The sequence below is a fragment of the Callithrix jacchus genome, chromosome 4, assembly GCF_049354715.1.
Source record: "Callithrix jacchus isolate 240 chromosome 4, calJac240_pri, whole genome shotgun sequence".
NCBI lineage: Eukaryota > Metazoa > Chordata > Mammalia > Primates > Cebidae > Callithrix > Callithrix jacchus.
The window spans coordinates 58,003,977-58,028,900 of record NC_133505.1 but is presented as its reverse complement, the minus strand read 5'-3'; the positions used below and the strand labels follow the sequence as shown (position 1 = coordinate 58,028,900).

Sequence of the window (24,924 nt, the reverse complement as noted above, 5' to 3'; positions counted from 1 at the left end):
TATGACAGATGTTAATCCTTGGTTTGACATCTATTGACCCAACCCTCTTTCTGTAGGTCATAAGCTCCTTTTCACTTTGAAAACAACTGTGAATAGAAGAAAATGCACCTATTACTCATCGGCCTTCTGAAAGAAGCAGCCTGTCTTTAGCCAACGCATGTTGTCACTCCTAAGTGGGTGTTGAACAGTGAGAACCAATGCTTGACACATCTGCTGAACTTGAAGCCAGTAGCCTTGGGTCAGGAACTCTGAGTACTTTCTTAAGAGTTGTTCCTGTTACTCTTCATGAATTTTCTCACCACAAAACTGTTGCCCACGGGGGAAGAGGGACAAGAACAGGAGTGTTTATAAGCCAGCCTGAAACTGACAACCTGATCTGTGTAACCCGGTGTGCGCCGTTCGCATGACACTGGCAGCAAAAGTATTGCAGATTTAAGCACCTGTGACTCCCAATTCGCTCTTTAAACAGAACTACATTAATTCAGGTGTTCTTGTCTAAATGCGAACGCCTCCTTTTTCAAGCCACACCCTGGGCATTCTGAATCCTTATATGACCTCCCTCCTCCTCCTAGTATGGCCCAGGCATGCGAACAGACAATTTCTTTCCTTGTCAACTGGTGGTAATAAGAAAAAGAGAACTCAGCTTTTCACAAGGGAAAACGTGTAGGATTTTCTCCGTGGTGGGGACGGGGAGGCGGTGGGAGGAACCCATGTAAGCGGGCAGCAGCGATGAAGGCATAAAGCTCGGTGACGTCGCCCACACGTGGCGCCTGGAAAGAGCACAATCGCCGTGAGAGGGGCGCACCGCAGCCAGCTCCGCCCTGGTCCAACTGCAGGAAGGTCTGTGCCCTGGGGCCGTGGTAACTATGAGACCCAGATTAGAGACTAGAAATGGCCAGGGGCAGGGAGGTGGGGTGAAGCACAGGGGAGAGAACCTTCGTTGAGGTGAGGGGGCTTCTGATCCGCCTTCAGCCTCTTCAGGCACCTGGAGGGCACAGAGCTGATGAAGGGCAGACCGAGAGTTCACTTTTGTTGCTTAGCATCGACTCACCAAAACTTTCAACATGTTTAGACTGTTGAAACTCTTTACCTACCTTAAAAGATAAATCATTCTGAGTACACAAGACCCACTGAATCATAATAGAAGCCTGAAGCCATTTCTAAATATGGCTTTTTACGAAGTCAAATTAAGACACTTAGTTTCTAATTCATGTTTTGAATGTAGTTATTAGCAGCTAATTAGAATTGGGGTCATTGACTCTGCTGAACTTTATATCGTCTATTGGCTTCCAGAATTAAACACACACACACACACACATGCACACACACACACACACAAACATGAAGAGATAAAGCTGTGACCCACAAATCCACATAGTTAATGCTCATTATGTGGGACACTGCTTATGGAAATGATCTTTTAAAGAATGGGTTGAAGTCCTAGATAAGGCGTTGGGAGTCTTGAAAATAGGTTGCAATTTTCCAGGCAAGGTAGGCAACCAGTGGTTACTGAACTTCAAGAAGTCCTTTTTTTTTTTTTTTTTTTTGCTAATATTTGAAGGAAATATCAGGACATTGAAACACAATCTGACCTCAGAAGGACAATATGGTCTTAACAGTGAGAACAAATAAATACAGTAAAGTATTAGAAACAATACTAAACAGTTGAGTTAAATTTAAGTTTTTGACAAAGGTTATAGGTACCATCTATAAGGTTATTGTTCACATCTTTATTTTAAGTTTTTTGTTTCCTTGTTCTAGGGTTATGAAATCATACACAATGGCCCTCCTAAAGACACTCTGAAACCACGTCATCCTGATCTTAAAACACCTGCAAGAAAAGGCACAGTACTTCACCATTAGTAAGTAGCAAAGAAAAAAATGGTAGCCAACTTTTCAACTACATATCAATGTGGGTTTAAAGGAATAAAATGTAATTATACAAAATAGAAAAAATATTTTTTCTTGAATATATTGTCACCATTGTGACATTGCTTTCATTGATACAATGAAGATAATTATAGGTTGGATGCTTGAGGGTTTGGGAGAGAAGAGCAACAAAGAGGAGAATGTGGCATGATGGTCTGTTATAAAATCGTGGGTCATCAGATGCAAACATTGGGTGATTGAGCTATACAAAAATTTCAGGCTCATGTGTATGAGCTGATGAGGATACAGTAGCCCAGATGTTACAGCATTTTCCTAAAGTTAGCCAAAAGGTCTCCAATAGAACCAGGCTTTGAACATGGGAATCTCGAATTAGATGATACTGATTTTCTTTTTCTATAACACTGGAAGGAAAAACATGTCTCTTAAACACTTAGAAATCAGCAATTCAATCACACAGCATATGTTTATAGAAAGATCTTATGAGCTTAGCAAACTAGCAGGCATTGCAAAGAATAATAAAAGTATGAGTATGAATAATTTCTATGTATTTGTATTATATGCATAATTTGTTTATTGTATTGGAGGTGTTACATGTATTGTGCTTTCCAGTCCTCATGTTATACCCAAGCGAATTTGATGGAACAGGGCCACGCTCTGAGTTTGAATCAACAATCCTTTATTAATTAGCCAGCAACTGAGAGATGGTTAACGCTCAAAATTCTCTCAGCTCTGAGGAAGGGGCCGGATTCCTTTTTATACCTTATTTAAGGTAGGGAAGGGGGAGCCTAGCTGCAGCAGAGTTTACAGAAGCAGAACAAGCAAGTTAGATAAGGAGGTTGGTAACTAGGAGGCAGGAGGTTCTCATGATTCTTGATTTTCAAGGAGGGTATACACAAGCAGTTCCTATGATTGCCAGTTACCAAGGGGGGTTATTTGGTACTTGTCATATAGTCAATTAAGTCGGGGGCATTCACAATGGCAAGTGGGCTTGCCAAGCAGGCTATGGTTACAAAGGTTATATGTTTCTGTAGTTCTAAGTAGCGCATGACCCAGCACAGTCACAAGACCCAGGTGTGCATTTAAGGGAGGAGTGGCAAGAGGGGTGAGGCAGAGGTCAAGATGGAGACTATCTGGCTCTCAGCAAAAATGGAATCTGTCTGGCTAACACAGGGTGAGTTAGCACATTCAAAGCAAAAACCTGTGATATCACAATCTACCTTTTACATAATAAAAAACTGAAGCTTGGCATAGATTTCTCAGACCTGATGGTTTCCAAAGGCTGCACTCATAATTAATAAGCTACAGGTAGTTGATAACTAGAAAGTAAAAGTCATAGACAGCTGAACTATAAGAGTTCAACTACAAAGCAGAATCCTGATAACCTTCACAGTAATTAACCTGTCTTAGGTTGTCAGTATAGAAACACTAGTCCAAAAAGGCTACATCTAGATTATAGTGTGCCTGAGGAAAAGGGAGGACTGATTAGAGAGGAAGGAGGTGATTTACTTACTCATGTTAAAAACTATGTGGGAAGCAAATAATGTCAAAAGAATTATCAGACAACTGGCAATGAAATTTGAGGTTACTGGTATGAAAAAAACTATTTCAGAACTTTGTTGACTTAGATTTATTTAACAAAACCAGAATTTGCTAAAACGGAAATATGTGTAATATATATGTTGCTCTAAACCTTCCACCTTCTTTCTTTCTAAAGATAAAGCAAATATTTCATCCTGCTCAGAAAACCAACAGTAAGTGATTAAAAAAAAATGTTAATCTGATATATAAAATTTTTTTTACATTTTATTCTAAAAGTAAATAATGGAATTAATTCTTAGGTTTGTGACTTTAAACACGTATACTAGAACTACCTTTAATAGGAAAATGGAAAAGTATGGCTGTTTAAGTATATTGTATAAGCTGCCATATTAATGATTTTACTATTAACATATACAGTTATGTATTAATGAGGGAATTATTAATCTAAAAATAGAGGATCTCTATCGTGCTGCAGTAATGTCTGTTTTTTCCCAGTTAAAGCTGTGTCTTTTTCAGCAACTCAATGTCTCTTTCAAAATCATTGACTTGGAAGTCATAATTGGATAAAGACTAATTTCTCACATTACCTAAGAACATAGCATTGGCATAGGTTAATTAACTGTCTTAAGCCTTAATTACTTCATCTGTACAATATAACTAGTAATGCCCAGAAAGGTATGAGGGTGAAATTGTACATCATTTTCCATGAACCATCAATAATTGTTCATTCCCTCCCCCTTTTTTGCGCATCATTGAGGATAAAGGCAATAGATGGAACAAGTATCAATGATGCACTAATTACAATAAGTGAAGCCTCAGAAGTATCACAGATAAATTATTTGGAATTTTCTTTCCCTTCAAGAATTTGGGAGTGCTAATTTCACACACAGGAAACAAATCAAGTGGGCATAACTTTAATTTACAGGAAAACAATTTATATGACTAATGGCAGAAAATTCAGTGTTTCCGAAACTAAGTGATCTTGTTGCTTCATCTGAAAGATACAGGATTTTTTTACATATTAAGAAAGGACAACGTGGGTAACAAAATACTGAGTGTCTTTTCAGGAGATAATGAAAATATTAACCAACTTTCATACCAAATAATGGAATGAGTAAACTTGAACAAGCTATATTTTTAATGCATTAAGTGTATTTTTTCTATAGAGAGAAATTTGAAAATATTCACAAGTATAAGGAAGAAAATAAACATAACCTCTAGTTACTCCATTACAGAAATAACAACTAATAAAGTGTGCAACCATCTGTGTAGTCACAGCCTTGTCATGTTAATTAGAGTCTGGCGTACATAAAAGAACAAACCATTCTATTTTTCTAGCAAATTGAGAGATGGTGCATATTGAAAATAAACTTTCCTCCAAACATTGAGACGAATAATGAATGTCAGTACTATAATTAACTATTAAGGAATCTATTTTCTTTTTGATGGTGTAAGGGTAGCAGAAGTAGTCACAAAGAAGGGAATATGTCTCTATTATTTATAGATGTACCTCACGGGTATCGGTAGAGTTCTTCAACTTTTTTTTTTTTTTATTGTCATGATCAGAGGCAAGGCTGGCCCCATTATGATTCTACTGGTACCATAGGACAATTCTTCTCTTATTCTATTGTTAACGAATATGGGAATCACAGTTCCTTTAAGATAATCGAGTTTATTACATTGGATTTCCCCTCTTAGAAGTTTTAAAACTATTTCAATTTAGACCTTTGTTTTCTTTGACTTAGTTTCCAACAATGGCTTTACTACCGCTGCTGTTTCTGGTTACTATGCTGCTTCCATATTTACCTGCAGAAGGAAAGGTAAGGTTAAAACAGAACATTTTTTCAGCGCTATCCAGCAACTTCGTGGTATGGCAGGCTATTCTGAAAGTAAAGTGGGTAAGAGTGTTTGGTATGTCAGAGTTTCCACTGGTTCTTTCAGAGTTCTCAGACCACTTAACATTATTATTGAGATGAAAGGCCAAGGCTATGCTGTACGTATTCTGTTTGTGTAGGCTAGCCACCAGTCACATGTGACTACTGAACACTTGAAATGAGGTTTGAATGGGCAAGATGTACTGCGATGGTAAGAAACTCACCCAATTTCAAACATTTACAACAAAGAAGAAAGTATCTCATTAATATTATATATTGAATCCATGATAAGATGATAATATTTTGGTTATTCACTTAAATAATACATTGGGTTCTTAGGGAAGTTGTAACAAATTACCACTAGCTAAGTGGCTTATACTCTCACAGTTATGGAGGCCAGAAATCTAAACTCAAAATATCTGCTGGACTGTGCTCCCTCTGCAAGGATCTAAGAGGGATCTGTTCCATGCCTTTCCCCACCTTCTAGTGGCTTCTGCCACTGCCTGGTATTCCTTGGCTTGTGGCTGTATCACTCCAGTCTCTGCCTCCATCTTCACATATCTTCTCCTCTCTGTGTATCTCTTATAAAGGCACTTGTCATTACATTCAGGGGCAGCTGGGTAATCCTGGATAAGCTCATCCCGAGATCCTTAATTACATCTGCAAAGACTTTTTTTTTCCAAATAAGACCACATTTACAGTTTCTGAGCATTAGGACATGGACATATCTTTTTGGAGACTATCACCCATTACAAATAAAATATATTATTTAAATTAATATCACTTAAAAATTAAAATTGTGTATTATGTTTAAATTATTTTTCTAATAAACATCACTGGTCTATGGATTTAAAAAGCTGATGATAATCCTCTTGCCCCATTCTCTTTTCCGGTTACCTTAATTTTATTCATTTTTAATGAAATTCCCATAAAAATTAACAATATACCTATATAATCTTAAGATAGCATAACTTCTCCATTATATTAGCACATTTAATTTTCATAGTTAGGATATAAGAATAATTAGACTTGGCTGGGCATGGTGGCTTATGCCTGTAATCCTAGCACTTTGGGAGGCTGAGGCGGGTGAACCACGAGGTCAAGAGATCGAGACCATCCTGGCCAACATGGTGAAACCCCGTCTCTACTAAAAATACAAAATTTGCTGCGCGCTGTGGAGTGCACCTGTAGCCTCAGCTACTTGGGAGGCTGAGGCAGGAGAATAGCTTGAACCCGGGGGATGGAGGTTGCAGTGAGCTGAGATCACACCACTGCACTGCAGCCTGGCACCTGGCGACAGACCGAGACTGTCTCAAAAAAATGATAATAATAATTAGACATATTTTTAATTAGAAAACAAAAACTCTAACTCTAAAGATCTCCGTGTTTTGTTTAGTAGTGATTATAGAGTTAGTAGGTGGAGGGCCAAGAGGGTTTTGAATTCAGATCCTCTAGTTATTTCTAATATGCTACTTAGTTTAATTGACCCCATAATATGGTTGGCAATCTTCAGTGATAAAATATGCAGTGCTCACATACAGTGTGCATCTCCTGGCCAGGAAGCCTCTGAAACAGCTTTGGTCACTGCTGTTTTTTGTCACATCTTGCATTGGCTCTGGGTACACTAGACTTGCTCGGACTCTTAGACTGGAGGACTCTGACACTGTTCAAACTTCATTTGGCATTCAGAAATATAGTCATTGCATTACCGTAATTAAATTATTATTCATCACTGAAGGCCTTTTTCAAATAATTTACTGTTCTTTCCATTTCTTTCCCCAAAAGATTTTCTTTCAAATTCCTTTCGAATCCCCTTTTACCTCTCTGGTCCATCTCCTGGTCTTCATTTATAAAATTATTAAAAAGTGAGATGTCATTTGGTCTTTGACACTACTAAATGCTTGCTGATCAGATGTTCTATAAACACTCTGCCCTGTATGATTTTCTGATGTTTTCAAGAAGCCTAGAAACTCTATTCATATTTCGAAACCCCAATCCAGAATCACATTTATGAAGCTTTCCCTGTCTTCAAAGAATTGATTCCTCCTTCCTCTCTATCTTGTAGATCCCTAATATCAGTTTTGTTATCATGTGTATTGTAATTTTTTACCTGTGTCATGCCACCTATTCAGTATAAACTATTTAATATAAATTTATAGGGATAAATACCATATTTAATATAAATATATAAGGTTAGAAAACATGTAACCTTATATGTTTTTAAGGTTTATATATTTCTAGTCATGTAATAGCTTTTTTATCACAGTAAAAAATTTTTTACCCATGTCATGCCACCTATTCAGTATAAACTATTTAATATAAATTTATAGGGATAAATACCATATTTAATATAAATATATAAGGTTAGAAAACATGTAACCTTATATGTTTTTAAGGTTTATATATTTCTAGTCATGTAATAGCTTTTTTATCACAGTAAAAAATACATCTTCTCTACAAAGCAAGAAGGGGAAAGAAGCAGGAAATAATTTAGAAATTAACTTTTCATGTGTTTTGTATTAAGCCCACCATAACCAGATTTTTTTCAGGTCAAGAGGAAATATTCAGAGATGTTATTTTATGCTTTGATGTAACATACATATCTGCCTCTACTGATGTTTTACATGCACATCTTTTCTAACTTATGAGTCAGTCACTTTGCCATATTTATTGGTACAATGGCATTCACTATCATCCCTGTTGTTAGAAACATAAAATCAGGAAAGAGAAATGCATATATAGTAGATAATGGCAATAATGTGCTCAGACCTATGATATAAGTACTTTGAGAGCCTTAAGGGAACTCAGTATGAGAGGAGAGGAGGAGAGCTTATTGCAAAGTGGCAGAAAAAATCTATAAGGGTCCTGTCTCTTTTAGACTTATACTTCAATATCTTGCTCCTACCTATATTACATCACACTCTTGTATAAATTTAGGTCATCAAACTGCTTGGATCTTGACCCAGCAATTTTCACACCCTATTCCACCCCCAGGCTTAGTACCCTCCACCCACACACACACACACACACACACAGACAAATAGCCACAAAGATAAACCAAACACACTAGCACTCAATTTAATACCTTATCAGTTACGTTTCTGTTGCTAAAAGGAACAGTGAGCAATAGTTCATTCATTAGATAGATATGATCCCTCCAAATTGCTTAAAATTTTTTTTAATATTACAATGTTATCTTTTAAGTGACTCATAAAATTTGCTACATAAGAGGTATAATGGTTTTATTAGAGTACTGAATGCAGACATACACTTCAAATGGGCCTAAGCATCTTTCTTTAAAGACAGATACCATGTCAAGACAAACTGCCCCATAAAATTTAGAATGAATCATGGGCTCCAGCCTTACCCTACTAGCAGCCTGATCAAATGTGAATGACTATATCTCAAGGTTTTTAACTTGTATGTTTGTAGTTATAAAACATTATTATTCATATGTCTATACAAATCATATGAAAAGTTCCCTTGCTGGGGGAAATAGTGGATGGGAGGCAGGACTAATTTGCGGTTGCCACTTGGATGGACAGAACAACATGTGGGGATTCACACTGTGAACTTTTGCACCAAGAACCACTACAGGAACGTGGCAGGAAAACTGAAGGAATTCACAGACCCTTTGAAAGAAGTGGCTTGCCACTGCAAACTCCATGGGATAGCTGAAAACCTGTGAGTGCACAAAGTGTGAAGGAAGAAAGTCTTCCTTTAAACACACATCCTCACTGAGGAAGCTGAAAATCCAGATCATGGGAGAAGGATTTAACCTTACTTAGAGCTGAAACGAATTTAGAGAGCGACACAAAATACAAAAGAAGAAGCAGTGAGAAGAGCCCTGTAGGTACTCCCAGTCTTCATGGAAACCCCGGAAAGCCATTTTTTACTTTATCTCACAGAGGTCCTCAGGGAGGGCAGCCAGTGGAATTAGGGAAGGGCTACAGGGAGGAGACTTGCAGCTGAAATTTGTAATAATTTTGACCAAGTAAAAATTATTCTGGGCAGATCTGGGAGTGTGAGTGGGAAGTACAGATATATGTACAGAAGCTGCAGCAGATGGGGAGTAGGGAGAGGCCTGAAAGCCCTGCTTACTGTCTCAGTAGGAAGGCTTATAGCTTGGAGCAAGATCTCAGCCTTGCACAGCAGAAGCCTGGATATAAATTCAGGCTTCATACAGTGACCTGTATGAAGTAGCAGAGGCAGCTATCGTCCCCCTTGTAACATAACTCCATTGGCCTGAGAACTACACCCCCATCTTCCACAGTGGCCACAGCAAGCCCCACCCAAGGACAGTTGCAGTTCATATATGCCTAATCCTGCCCAGGGTTGGATTATGGTTTTTCGCTACCCAACCTTGTAGCCAAAGACAAAAGACATAAACTCATGAAACCTCTATGGCCCCACTTATTACCTGAAAAACCTGAATACTTATTCAGGTGACCTAAAGCAAACTTGTATCCCCCATATTACCACAGCTTGTGCTGTCTTGAAACCAACTCAAGTTGTTACAGCAACTCATAACAGAACAACCCTGCTCCAAGGAAGGAGAAAACAACAGCTAATTCTACTGCCTGTAACATTCTGGCTAACCAGAAGTCCTAAGACTGTCCACATGACAACTTCACTATTAGCATAACCAGCATTCAAGGAAATGAGTGCACTGAACAAAACTACAAGCAAGGACTCTCACAGAGTCCTCTTTTCCACCCCTCCGCCCCCGCTACCTCCACTGGAGCAGGTGCTAGTATCCATGGCTGAGAGACCTGAAGATGGTTCACATCACAGGACTCTTTTCAGGAATTCTCCAGTACCAGCCCGAAGTCCAGTAGCTCTGCTGGGTGGCTAGACCCAGAAGACCAATAACAATCACTGCAGTCTGGCTCTCAGGAAGCCCCATCTCTAGGGGAAGGGGGAGAACACCACATCAAGGGATCACCCCAATGGGGCAAAATAACTTAAACAGCAGTGCTTGAGCCCCAGATCCTTCTTTGGACATAGTCTACCTAAATGAGAAGAAACTAGAAAACAATTCTGGTAATATGACAAAACAGAGTTCTATAACATCCCCAAAAGATCACACTAGCTCATTAGCAATGGATCAAAACCAAGAAGAAATCTCTGAATTGCCAGAAAAAGAATTCAGAAAGTCAATTATTAAGCTACTCAAGGAGGTACCAGAGAAAGTCGTAAACCAGCTTAAATAAATTTAAAAAGTAATACAAGATACGGATGAAAAACTTTCCAGAGAAATAAATATCACAAATAAACAATCACAACTTCTGGACATGAAAGACGCATGTGGAGAAATACAAAAAATACTGAAAATTTCAACAATAGAGTCTAACAAGTAGAAGAAAGATCTTCAGTGCTTGAAGACATGGCTTTCAAATTAACCCACTTCAACAAAGACAAAGAAAAAAAATTAAAAGAAAATGAACAAGGACTCCAAGAAGTCTGGAATTATGTGAAATGATCAAAGCTAAGAATAATTGATGTTCTTGGGAAAGAAGAGGAATCTAAAAGTTTGAAAAACTTATTTGAGGGAATAATTGAGGAAAACTTCCTGTCCTTGCCAGAGATCTACACATTCAAATATAAGCTCAGAGAACACCTGGAAAATTAATCACTAAAAGATCATGACCTTGGCACATAGTCATCAGGTTATCTAAAGTCAAGATGAAGAAAAGAATCTTAAGAGCTGTGAGGCAAAAGCATCAGGTAACCTATAAAGGAAAACCTATTAGATTAACTGCAGATTTCTCTGCAGAAACCCTATAAGCCAGAAGAGATTGGGATCCTATATTTAGCCTCTTTAAACAAAATAATTATCAGCAAAAAATTTTGTATCCAGCAAAACGTATAAATGAAGGAAAGACACAGTCTTTTTCAGACACATGCTAAGAGAACTCACCACTACCAAGCCAGCACTACAATAACTACTAAAAAGAGTTCTAATCTTGAAACAAAACCTCAAAACACACCAAAATAGAACCTCCTTAAAGCAGAAATCTCATAGGGCCTATAGAACAATTACACAAAGAAAAAAATCAAGGTATTCAGGCAACAGTTAGCTTGATTAACAGAATAGTGCTTCACATCCAATATTAACATTGAATGTCAATGGCCTAAATGCTCCACTTAAAAGAAACAGAATGGCAGAATGGATAAGAATTCAGCAACCAAGGATCTGCCTTCCTCAAGAGACTAACCTGACATAAAGATTCACATATGCTTGAAAGGATGGAGAAAGATATTCCATGCAAATGGACACCAAAAGCAAGCAGTAGTAACTATTGTTATTCAGACAAAACAGATTTTAAAGCAACAGTAGTTAGAAAAGACAAAATTGGGCATTATATAATGATAAAAGGACTAGTCCAGCAAGAAAATATCACAGTCCTAAATATATATGCATATAACACTGGAGCTCCCAAATTTATAAAACAATTACTACTAAACCTAAGAAATTGGATAGACAACAGCACAGTAATAGTGGGGGACTTCAGTGCTCCAGTGACAGCACTAGGCAGGTCATCAAGACAGAAAGTCAACTAAGAAACAGTGGACTTAAACTATACCATAGAACAAATGGACTTAACAGATATTTACGAAACATTCTACCCAACAACTGAAAAATATACATTTTATTCATCAGCATATGAAATGTTCTCCAAGATAGACCATATCATAGGACACAAAACAAACCTCAATATATTTAAGAAAATCGTATCAAGTACTCTCTCAGACTAGAGTGGAATAAAAGTGCAAATCAACTCAAAGGAACCCTCAAAATCATGCAAATACACAGAAATTTAATAATCTGCTCCTTAATAATGACTGGGTCAACAATGAAATCAAGATGCAAATTAAAAAATTCTTTTAACTGAACACTAATAGTGACACAACCTATTGAAACCTCTGGGATACAGAAAAAGAAGGGTTAAGAGGAAAGTTCATAGCCTCAACACCTACAATCGAAAAGTGTGAAAGAGTACACACAGACATTCTAAGACCATGCCTCAAGGAACCAGAGAAACAAAAATCAAGCCAAGCTAAAACCCAGCAGAAGAAAAGACATGACAAATATCAGAGCGGAACTAAATGAAACTGAAACAAAAAAAGCAACACAAAAGATAAAGGAAACAAAAAGCTAGTTCTTTGAAAAGATACAAAACTGATAGACCGTTAGTGAGATTAACCAAGAAAAGAAGAGAGAAGATCCAAATAAGCTCAATTAGAAATCAAATGGGAGATACTACAACCAATACCACAGAGATAGAAAAGATCGTTTAAGGCTGCTATGAACACTTTCATGTGCACAAACTAGAAAACCTAGAAAAGATAGATAAATTCCTGGAAATATGCAACCCTCTAAACCAGGAAGATATAGAAACTCTGAACAGAACAATAACAAGCAGTGAGATTGAAATGGTAGTAAGAAGAATTGTTACCAATCCTATTGAAACTATTCCAAAAGATAGAGAAAGAGGGAAGCCTCCCTAAATCATTCTATAAAGCCAGTATCACCTGAATATCAAAACCAGAAAAAGACATAACACAAAAAGAAAACTACAGACCAATATTTCTGATAAACATCGAGGCAAATTCCTCAACAAAATTCTAGCTAACTGAATCCAACAGCATATCAAATAGATAATTCAGCATGATAAAGTAGGCTTTATCCAGGGATGCAGGGCTGGTTTAACATGCACAAGTCAATATATGTAATACACCACATAAAAAGAATTAAAAACAAAAATCACATGACCATCTCAATAGACACAGAAAAAGCATTTGACAAAATCCACCATTTCTTTATAATTAAAACCCTCAGCAAAATCAGTCTAGAAGGGACATATCTTAATGTAATAGAAGCCCTCTATGACAAACCTGCAGCCATTATACTGAGTGGGGTAAAGTATTCTCACTGAGACCTGGAACAAGACAAAAATGTCACTTTCACCACTTATATTCAACTGGAAGTCCTAGCAAGAACAATCAAACAAAGGAAAAAAATAAAGAATATCCAAATCAGAGAAAAGAAAATCAAACTGTCACTGTTTGCCAGTGGTATTATTGTATACCTAGAAAACTCAAAAGATTCATTCAAAAAGTTCCTAGATCTGAAAATGAATTCAGCAAAGTTTCAGGATACAAAATCAATGTACACAAATCATAGCACTGCTCTAAACCAACAGTGACCAAGATGAGAATCAAATCAAGAATGCAATCCCTTTTACAACAGCTGCAAAAACAATAATATAATTAGGAGTATACCTAACCAAAAACGTGAAATACCTCTACAAGAAAACTACAAAACACTGCTGAAAGAAATCATAAATGACACAAACAAATGGAAACACATCAGATGCTCATGAATGGATAAAATCAATATTGTAAATATTACCATACTGCCAAAAACAATCTACAAATTTAATGCAGTTCTCATCAAAATACCATTATCATTTTTACAGAACTGGAAAATACAATCCTAAAATTCATATGGAGCCAAAAAGACCTGCATAGCCACAGCAAAACAAAACAAAAAGAACAAGTCTGAAAGCATCACATTACCCCACTTCAAACTATACTACAAGGCTATAGTCACCAAAACAACATGGTACTGGTATGAAAATAGGCACATAGACCAATGGAATAGAAAGGAGAACACAGAAAGAAAGCCAAATACTTACAGCTAAGTGATCTTTAACAAAGCAAACAAAAACAAAAAGTGGGAGATGCACACCCTATTCAAAAAATGGTGGTGGAGTAATTGGCCAGATCCATGTAGATAAATGAAACTGGATCTTCATCTCTCACCTTATACAAAAATCAACTCAAGGTGGATCAAATACTTAAATCTAAGACCAAACCATGTAACCTCTAGAACATAATATCAGAAAAACATTTTTAGACATTGGCTTAGGCAAAGAGTTTATGACCAAAACCCAAAAGCAAATGCAACAAAAACAAAGATAAAAAGATGGAACTTAAGTAAACTAAAATAGTTCTGCACAGCAAAACAATCAGCAGAATAAACAGAAAACCCACAGAATGGGGGAAATTTTCCACAAACTATGCATCCAACTAAGGACTAATATCCAGAATCTACAAGAAACTCAAACAAATCAGAAAAAAAAAAATTCCATTGAAAAGTGGGCTAAGGACATGAATAGACAGTTCTCAAAATAAGATAGACAAAAGGCCAACCAACGTATGAAAAGCTACTCAGCATCATTTATTATCAGGTAAATGCAAACCAAAAGCACAATGAGACTAATACCTTATTCCTTCAAGAATGGCCATAATTGAAATTTTTTTATATAACGGATAATGGTGTGGATGTGGTGAAAAGGGAACATTTTTATACTGCAGGTGGGAATGTAAACTAGTATAAGCACTATGGATACAGTATAGAAATTCCTTAAAGAACTAAATGTAAATCTACCATTTGATCCAGCAATTTCACTACTGAGTATCTCCTCAGAGAAAAAGAAGTCATTATATGAAAAGAAAGAAACCTGCACATGCCTGTTTGTAGCAGTACAGTTCACAATTGCAAAAATATGGAACCAGCCCGAATGACCATTAATCAATGAGTGGATAAATAAAAGTATTATATAATATAAAATATTGTATATTATATAACGTATATATGTATATTATATATTATAATATATGCTATATTATATATTATACATTATATATATTATATGTAATATTATATATTATATATTATATTATACATAATATATATTATAATATGTAATATAATTATATATTATATTATACATAATATACATTATAATATGTAATATAATTATATATTATATTATACATAATATACATTATAATATGTAATATAATTATATATTATATTATACATAATATATAATAATATGTAAAATTATATATTATATCATACATAATATATATTATATATTCTATAATATATAATGTGTAATATGTTACATATTATAATATATAATTACATAATTATAATATAATATAATTATGTAATCATATATAATTATATATTATGTAATTATATATAATTATATAATTATATATTATGTAATTATATATAATTATATATTATGTAATTATATATAATTATATATTATGTAATTATATATAATTATATATTATGTAATTATATATAATTATATATTATGTAATTATATATAATTATATAATTATATATTATGTAATTATATATAATTATATAATTATATATTATGTAATTATATATAATTATATATTATGTAATACTACTTAACCATGAAAATAAATGCAACTATGGCATTTACAGCAACCTAGATGGAGTTGGAGACCATTAATCTAAGTGAAGTAACTCAGAAATGGAAAAAGCAAACGTCATATGTCCTCACTTACAAATGGGAGCTAAGCTATGAGGATGCAAAGGCATAAGAATGATACAATGGACTTTGGGGACTTGGAGGACATGTGGGGGCAGAGAGGGATAAAAGACAAGTTGGGTACAGTGTACACTGCTTGGGTGATGGATGCACCATAATCTCAGGAATCACCACTCAAGAACTTATTCGTGTAACCATACACCACCTGTTCCCCCAAACTATTTCTTAAAAAGTTCCCTTGAAACCAGAAATCAGCATTTGTGGCCTGAGAAGGGTTTTCAGTTTGTCATGCTGTGAGTTACTCCCAATTCCCAAAGCTTCAATCTACCACTTTCCTATTTAAACATTTCAATCTACTTTATTATCTAAGTCATATCTCCAACTCAGATTTATTGGCACTGCTTAGCAACTAATATTGGCTTTTAATATTTAAAAATTTCAATATTTAATATATGTACATGATAATTAAATATGTTGCACATTTTACAGTGATCTTTGTTCTCTTGAATTAATTTATTCACTATTATATGAAATTTACAACATTGTTAAATAATAATTACAGTTTTGTTTGATTTTCTTTTAGGATCCCACTTTTACTGCTTTGTTAACCACTCAAGCAGAAGTGCAACAGGAGATTGTAAATAAACACAATGAACTAAGGAAAGCAGTCTCTCCACCTGCCAGCAACATGCTAAAGATGGTAAGAGGGAGTGATATAAGGAGAGGGGTGTGAACCAGCTGTGGAAGGAGTAGATGGCTGGCCACTGGCATCTCTTAAGAACTTTGTGGTTTACAAAGTTGTGTCTCTGTTTTGCTATTTTATTTGAACTGTTATATGTAGAGGACTGTATTACAGTTTGTGCTTTTTAAAAAGGTTAAAAAAACTGTCAATTATACAGAGTTACTCAGTTTGGAAGGCAGAATTAGAAGGCCAATATTCAGGCATCCAGTGTTAAGCCACTATACTTTTTGTTCATTCTCTTTCCTGTTTTAAAATCAAGAATTCCCTTTTTCTTCAGGATCAGTGGCGGCTGGTGAGTAAAGCCCACTTCCCAGGGCACAGTCCCTGAAAGACAGGTATCTCCAGTATAAACGCAATGGCCTACATATGAAAACAAATGGAACTGGAAATAACGTTGGCCAGCTTATTACTATTAAAATATAATTAGAATATGTTATATGATTATCAATATTTAGACTAGCATCATTAATAAATATCCTAGATATCGCTGCTTTGCTATCATAAATAATCACATATTATTATTCATATCTATTGTCTTAGATATTTTGCTTTTTAGATATATTACCTATGGACTTCTCTTCATGTGCAAACTGGCATCAGAGCAGATAAAAACACATAAAAATATTTTAACAACAGTAATATTAGAGAACACGTCTACAGAAATTTTAAAGTATTTACAAATCAGATTTTACAAATCAGATTATGAAGTGTATGTTTCATGTGGCCGAATGTGAAAAGTGTATTTTGTTTTCTTGGGACATTTAGGAATGGAACAGAGATGCAACAATAAATGCTCAAAGGTGGGCAAACAAGTGCACTTTACAACACAGTGATCCAGAGGACCGCAAAACCAGTATGTAAATTAGTAAATATTTGTTGAATAAACAAATGATAAAATAATAATAGAGCATTGTAGGATGCTCTATAATAAGACTTTGAAAACAAATGTTACTTGTACTGCTGTTTTTTTGAAGTCAAAGTATCTGTATATAGAGGGATATTTACAATAAGAACCTGTTTTTTTTTTTATTGGGTACATTATGCAAATAATTTTGCTTCTCTCCACCAGCCCATGAGGACAGCAGATTTTATATCATCCTTTTGTGTAACTCAAAAGATTAGAAAGCCCGAATTTGAAATGAAAGTGACTTACCCAAGAACACAATCTGAAACAGTGTCGTACTAGGATTTTTTAACCTTTCTGATTTCCAACCCACTGCCATTTCTGTTAATTTATGTAGCTATCTGATGTTTTTAAATCTATTTTTTATTCATAGAACATATCGAATTTATGATGCATTGTTCCTAAGTTTTGTTCTAAAGTATTTAACCTTCTTTAATTTTTTAAAAATTTATCATAGTCAACATTTCTATAAAAATGAATATTTTTGAATATATTATTTTTAACATTTTGAATATCAGGCAATCAAGTATTTTGTGTGGACTGGATACCTACAATGCATAAAATACTATATTCAAGTTTTAAAATGACATACCAAGGATTATAAAAATTTGCAAATGCCCAAATTGTTTATGAAGTGTTTCTGGGCTGCAAGGCACTTCTTGACAAACTCACAAGGACTTCAGCTTGTGATAGCTGATTTCCTGGTTAAGAGAAAATCCATAAATTTTCAAAACTGTTACCCTTCCTCGTGTCAGTTTTCTCTTGATTGGGACTCTTAAAGATGGCCTATAAAGTCTTTTTTTTTAAGATTTAACACAAAGTTATATTCATTTATTTAGGGTCCTATATTTGAAATCTCTGTTGAGGGAGGGTTACTAGAGCAGAAGACAAAATGTAAAAGTTGGTCACTGCCTTTAGCAAGCTTACAATGTAAAGCTGGGACCACTCAAGGCATACACGTGGAAAATTTAGCATGCAAGGATTTTTAAAGAGCAGAATATTAACCTACTCAACATTTTATGTGGTCAGGCCAGCCTCAGTGTGTTAGGCAGTTCAGTGTTCTAATGAGCTTTATGGCTGATAAGGAACTGAGGCACTCCTTTGTGTATTAATCAACAGTTAGCATCTGTTGGACCCTGTGTTTGAAAGGCAACATCTCTGTGTAGTCAATTTATTTTACCACTGCATGATTTGTTACCTTGCTCATGGATGGTTTTCCCCTTAGGTACAAGATGTGGTGAGAATCTCTACATGTCAAGTGACCCTACTTCCTGGTCAGCTGCAATCCAAAGCTGGTATGCTGAGAGCCTGGATTTTGTCTATGGTGTAGGACCAAAGAATCGCAATGCAGTTGTTGGACATTATACTCAGGTAAGAAGAATGCATGAAAATACCTATGTCACAAATGTTCTAATAGAGGAAATCTTCTCCAGATTATGACCACTGCAATGTTCAATTTAGGAGAACAGCCTGCGTAGGTATAATACAGTCTTGACATTTGGCTGCTGTAGACCTGTCATCTTTGTCCATGGTCAGTCAGACATAGTAGGAAAGCATACTCTGTATTGTTCCTACATTACAAATGATGAAGTGATGAATGTATATGAAAATTAAATATTTTTAAAGTTTATGACTTTGGTTCAATAATTTAAATATTTTATATGGTATATGCTTGTAAACTAAAACTAACATTTTTCAGTTTTATTTTTGCTATTGGTTTTATTAATATTTTTCCTCTTCACTAATGTACTTTTGCATGTCTTTTCCACTGTGGATTTGCAGCTTGTTTGGTACTCAACTTACCAGGTAGGCTGTGGAATTGCCTACTGTCCCAATCAAGATACTCTAAAATACTACTATGTTTGCCAATATTGTCCTGCGTAAGTATACTCTTTAGAGTTTAACGGCAATAATTCAGTCTGCAATTCATTTACACACATGCACACACACACATACACAAACACAAACACACACACAATTACCATTACAAATAATTCATTTATTTGGGTCTCAATGGCTATGAAGGACATCTTTATTTCAGAATACAGAAAAGATAACATCTTAAGCCTCTGATGCTAAGAATTGTTCACAGAAAGCTCTGTAACCATCTTGTAAGGTCTTGATTTATATCAGTAAACATGCTCCTTCATTAAACAATATGTTTAGAGCTATCCACAGTAAATCTTATGGATATTTTAAGGAGATATTCACAATATATCTGTTAGTTTAAAATTTCTTTAATATTTGAAATCCTTTACCACTGGAGACTGCAGTGGGGGGCGCAACTACAGGATTTGTTTCAAGACTAGATAGCGACAATGATGTAGGGTTCCAGTCTGAGAAATATGACCTCCAAAATCATTTTCCCTCAAGTACCTGTTAGGATTTAAGTAGAGAGATTTGAAAGGCCATAGGAGAATGTGTCCAAATTTACTGGCTGGTATTCAGAGGGAGCCATCAGCAGTCAGGTGTCAGAATTAATAGTTGAAATAGATCATGAGGGAAGGCAAGAGAACTAGAACTTTTAAAATCTTTTTATATCTGTTTCACAGTTTTCCAAGAGCTCATACACATACAGCTATATTCTAGGCAAAGAGACAGATTCAGCTGCACTTCCTGGGTCCTCACCCCACTTGATCTATTGAGATTTGGACTCCCATGTATTTTCAAATGAATTTAATGGCCATTAGAATAATTATCATTATTCTATGGTTAGTTGTTACAAAACTATTATACCCTTGATATCAGTGTTTATAAAAAACTTTTTTAAAACATTTTATTTTCTTTTTTTTTAAGTTTTGAGATAACAAAAACTAATATTCCTTTTTGGTAAAACATGCCACCTCTAGAAATTCACAAACCTCCCTAAGTACATCCATACAAACACACACACCACTACTTAAAAATTGCAACCTCCATCTAGAAAAAACCTATTCTGGAGCTATATTTTGCATAATTTCTGTTAAAGGCTTTATGTTTTTTTCACTTTTCAAATGTAAAATGATATTTAACATTGGAGATTCATTTTCCTGCTGCAACCTGCTACTCCTGGGATCCTTTCCTGTCTCTCTACAGGATATGTTTTACCCCTAATTTACATCTTGGAGTACACTGCCTTAGTAATTTGACTAAATATACTGGGAGATGAAAAGGGTGTTGCCACACTGAATATACTCTGAAAATTTTAGACTCTAGTCATCCCAATTTAGTTGCCCAGCCTGTGGAATTATAGTCAAGAAGATATGTCATGTGGGAAGCATTTTCTTAATTTGTATTGTTATCTAAAATACACGGTGCAAATTCTAATTTTTCAGATATGTTAACATACTAAAAACATTGAATGCTATTTATGTGTATTTGATAGTTGATATTGCCCTTAGAGTATAAACAATAAAGTGAAAAATATTTGACGCTGTGTATTTCAAATTTCAGTGGTAATAATGTGCAAACAAAGAATACCCCTTACCAACAAGGAACACCTTGTGCCAGTTGTCCTGATAACTGTGACAAAGGACTATGCAGTAAGTTTGAAATTATTAGCTTGCTATTACTTATTATAGAATCGATATTTTCTTTACTTTATATAATTTAACAAATCTCCTAAAGTAACTAATTGAAATAACGTATTTATGAAAAAGCCAAAGAAAATTCAACAAAGTCTGCTTAAACAAACATTTTACACACTGGCGTAGTCTGCATATTATTGGTAATGAAAAGCATATTCCCATATGTAGCATAATGGAACATTTATCATCAGTGTGTTTTTGTGACTCTACAGAGCCCATTAACATTAACCATATACCTTTTTGGTAAATAATTCAAAGTTCATATCACTGTACCAAAAATGGTATTTTAAAACAATCAAAATGTATAAATCTAAAGTGTGAGACCATATTACGGCTCAACCTAAACAGGTACACTGAATATTACTGTTTCTTTGTGCTAATGTACTTGTCATACTGATTTCCTCACTTCTTTTTTATAGTATCATTAGGATCATAGCGTTTGCTTTAATAAACGATTACTTGCCCTAAAATTTCATGACAAAACTCAACCTATATACCATATTGGCTCACAGAACCTATGCACATAGTTTTGCAAAAGGAGAAAATGAAATAAATATATCTCATTTAAAAAATTGCTATGAATAGAAGTAAAAATAGCTTCTGGCTTCCTGTAGTTGGGAAACTTTTATTAAAATTATTATGAATGACTAAGTTGACACAACTGGGTGAGTGCTGGCCAAAAGAAGAAAGCAATGAGTTCCAGTTATTCCAGTTCCTGGCTTCAATTACTGAGTAGTTGGAGGGTCATTTCCCTTAGATTGTGGGAGTGGTGCAGAGAGACCCTCCTGAGGATTGTCAGCCTTGTATCTAATACAAGGAGTTTAATTTGAGATTTGTTAGTTTGGGGCCTCTGGGGAACATCCAAGTAGAAACATCAAAAGGAAAAGGGCATACTGTCTTTACTTTACACTTGTATCCACCCATCAAGATTATTTACTCAAGAAAGCATTGGAGTGTAGAGCCATGATGCCCAATACGATGATATGATGGAAACAGTCTCTATCAACATGTGCTACTAATCACAGTTTGAACACCTGAAGTGTGGCTAATAAGATTAAGAAATTATACTTTTGACTTAAATGTAAATACCTATGTGTGGCTAATGGCTCCCATATTTGGCTGTGCAAGTATAGAAAAATTAAGTTACATTCATATTACTCTGCTCACTGAGGGGGAAAATTAGGTCAATTTGTCTTAGAAACATATCACTAAATGTAGAATTTAAACAGTGATGGATTTTGATGGATTTATCAGTGAGCTCAATTAAGACACTTCTTTGTCCCTTAAGATGTGAAAGACCAATTGTAGTGTAAGTGATACTAACTTGTTCGTTCCCTCCTACCCCTCCCCACACACTTCAAATGTATAGTTTTGCTGTTACTGAAGAAAATGATAATGAGGTAACTAATCTGTTTTTGTTACAGCCAACAGTTGCCAGTATCAAGATATGCTAAGTAACTGTGATTCCCTGAAGAATACAGCTGGCTGTGAACATGAGTTGCTCAAGGAAAAGTGCAAGGCTACTTGCCTATGTGAGAACAAAATTCACTGACATGCCTAATATGCATTGTGCAGGACTACATGGATAAGGGCTGCATCATTTAGTTGACACATACCAGGGGCAAGTTTAATGTATGTTAGTTACAAATTTGATTTCAAAGAGCAATGAATCTTCTCCCAGATCTTCACAGAAATCATTTTCAGACAATGATTTACAAAAGTAGCGTAGTATATGATGATAACTTTGAACTCTGACATAAATGTAGTGCTTTACATTTAATGAACTGAACCAGGCTGAGGATTTTGAAAATTGTAAAACCATACGATTAGGTCACTAGAGCTTTGGATCAAAATGGTGAGTTACATGCTTTTTAAAGAAGAAGACTGTAACGTCATTGTCATTCCTACTACCTGATTTTTTGCTGGCATAAACAATAAACTCAAAGCTTTACATCTGCATTTGTCTTATGACCTTTCTTTTAAACAAAATAATCAGTTTTTTAAACAAAATAATCAGTTTTTAGAACAAAGCACTTTTCTACGCAATCGCGATCTGATTCTTGTGCAATATTTTATACCATTCATAAGTAACCCCAGCTAGATTCACCTGAGATACATGATAAAACAGAGCAAAATTTTCAAAACAGAAAAAAAAATTTTCTATAGAGTTAAATTTTAACAAAAAATGAATCAGTTCTACTCTTACTTGCTTTCTCCTTTTTGATATTTTAATCTCCCTACTGGTTTAGTTAATTTTTTTTCAAAGCCAACAAAAAAGGCACAATTCAACAGAATATACAAATATAGACTTCCAAGAAAACAAGTGAAATAATCAATATTTTGGAGACAATAACCATATACAAGTCTTTACATACATTTCATTTAAGATTGGTAACAACAGGGTAAAGTAAGCCCATTTTACAGATGAGAAAAATACACTAAAAATCTTTTTAAAAGTGAAAAAGTTATTGAAAGTCAGAAAGTAGATCTCGCTAGACAGATGGTGAAACAGCATGAACTACTAATGCCTTCAAGATTGAACAGATTTTCTGAATTCTCCTATAAACATTAAGGAAATTGAATTAACAAACTTAAAGCTTCCAAAAAGGAAATTTCTAGGCCCTCAAATGGTTTCACCACATAATTCTGCCAAATACTTAAAGGAATAATTAATAGCAATTTTATACAGTTTCTTCCAGAAAATTAAATGGGAGAAAATGTTTTTCAATACAGTCTTTGAGACTAGTATTATCTTAGTACTAAAACTAAAACTAATGGCATTTCAACAGGAAAAAAAAACTATATAGCTAGATCTATAGCTATCATGGGCAGAGATGGAAAAATTTTAAACATTTAGTAAATATTTCAGCAATATAGTAAAAGAACAATACACCCTGACCCAGACTTGAAACAAATTACTAGAATAATCAAAAATTAAACTGTCTAGAAGGTAAATTGCCTATTATAGATTATATTCATTGCATACACAGCTCCTTATGAATTTCTTTGGAAATTGATTCTTCCACAAGATTAGCATTTCTTCATCCTAATTTTAATAAATCAAGTGTCTGATAAACTATGTTTTGAAATTTTTAAGCCTACTTCAGCGGAGAAAAAGAAATATTTATTTTTGTAACTGCAAGAGCACTGAGGTACAGAGATGATGTGGGAGAGAAGCAAACAGAATATTCCACTTGAGTGGTTCTCATATGAAGCACACTCCAATATTGAGATGGCGTTTGAAAGGTTTTAAATAGAGTTTTCTTTAGAATTTTTAGATTAGAGTTAGCTTTGTGTGTGGAAGATCTGATATGGTCTTTAACAGAAGTAACGAGAAAATAACCTTTATAAATGCTTTCAGATAGTAGGAAAATCTTTGCTATTATCACAGCATTCTTAAATTTTGTCTAGCTCTAGTGGCTGGTAAAAAGTCCAAAAAATCAAAAAACAAAACAAAACGAAACTCTATACTAGAATCTTTAAGATTTAATTGCCAATTAAGAGTTTAAACATTCAGCTGGGTGCAGTAGCTCACGACTGTAATCATAGCACTTTGGGAGGCTGAGATGGGCGGATCTCCTGAGTTCAGGAGTTCGAGACCAGCCTGAGCAACATGGTGAAACCTTGACTCTGCTAAAACACCTAAAAAAAAAAAAAAAAGCCTGGCATGGAGGCGGTCGCCTGTAATCCCAACGACGCAGGAGGCTGAGGCACGAAAATTGATTGAACCCGGGAAGCAGAGGTTACAGTGAGCAGAGACTATGCACTGCACTCCAGCCTGGGCAACAAAGTGAAATTCTGTGTCAAAAAAAAAAAAAAAAAAAAGAGTTAAAACACTCAAAACACTTTTTCTTCCACTAAACCGAACGGTTGTTTTAGTAACATATGTTTTGTCTTATATAATTTGTATCACTATGCTCACCTTCATTCTACAATAATAATAGTAAATTATTAGATGCTGTATAGTTCTTTAAGTTTTCAAAATGTTAATTATGACTATTTTGTTATATACAGATTTTTT

General features: G+C 34.9%; 2 protein-coding genes across 10 annotated transcripts in view; one reads left to right on the top strand and one right to left on the bottom strand.

Annotated features, from left to right (window-relative positions):
* The window catches only part of LOC103795960 (testis anion transporter 1), a 152,972-nt gene that overhangs the window by 66,176 nt on the left and 61,872 nt on the right, over positions 1-24,924 (bottom strand). Inside the window, exon 5 of one of the 8 annotated variants that reach the window (XR_013534278.1) lies at positions 22,751-24,701. The exons of the other annotated variants lie outside the window; for them this stretch is intronic. The gene's annotated coding sequence lies outside the window, so the exon portion shown is untranslated. Of the gene's footprint in view, positions 1-22,750; positions 24,702-24,924 lie in introns of those variants that run through there. 8 annotated transcript variants of the gene reach the window in all.
* Positions 769-22,862, top strand: CRISP2 (cysteine rich secretory protein 2). 2 transcript variants are annotated; one of them, XM_035295870.3, is made up of 10 exons: positions 769-840; positions 1,762-1,862; positions 3,605-3,641; positions 5,175-5,249; positions 16,275-16,391; positions 17,199-17,286; positions 18,563-18,708; positions 19,120-19,217; positions 20,770-20,858; positions 22,328-22,862. In XM_035295870.3, the coding sequence occupies exons 4-10, from the start codon at positions 5,184-5,186 to the stop codon at positions 22,453-22,455; spliced, it is 732 nt and encodes a 243-aa protein (XP_035151761.1). In that variant the 5' UTR covers positions 769-840; positions 1,762-1,862; positions 3,605-3,641; positions 5,175-5,183; the 3' UTR covers positions 22,456-22,862. The 2 variants fall into 2 exon arrangements, with proteins under 2 accessions (XP_035151761.1, XP_002746726.2); XM_002746680.6 differs by lacking the exon at positions 3,605-3,641.

Excerpts from the sequence above, each read along its gene's own strand:
- CRISP2 (XM_002746680.6), top strand. The coding sequence starts at position 5,184 with ATGGCTTTACTACCGCTGCTGTTTCTGGTTACTATGCTGCTTCCATAT. Across the intron at positions 16,392-17,198 it reads CCAGCAACATGCTAAAGATG|GAATGGAACAGAGATGCAAC; the intron begins GTAAGAGGGAGT and ends TGGGACATTTAG. Across the intron at positions 20,859-22,327 it reads CTGTGACAAAGGACTATGCA|CCAACAGTTGCCAGTATCAA; the intron begins GTAAGTTTGAAA and ends TTTTTGTTACAG.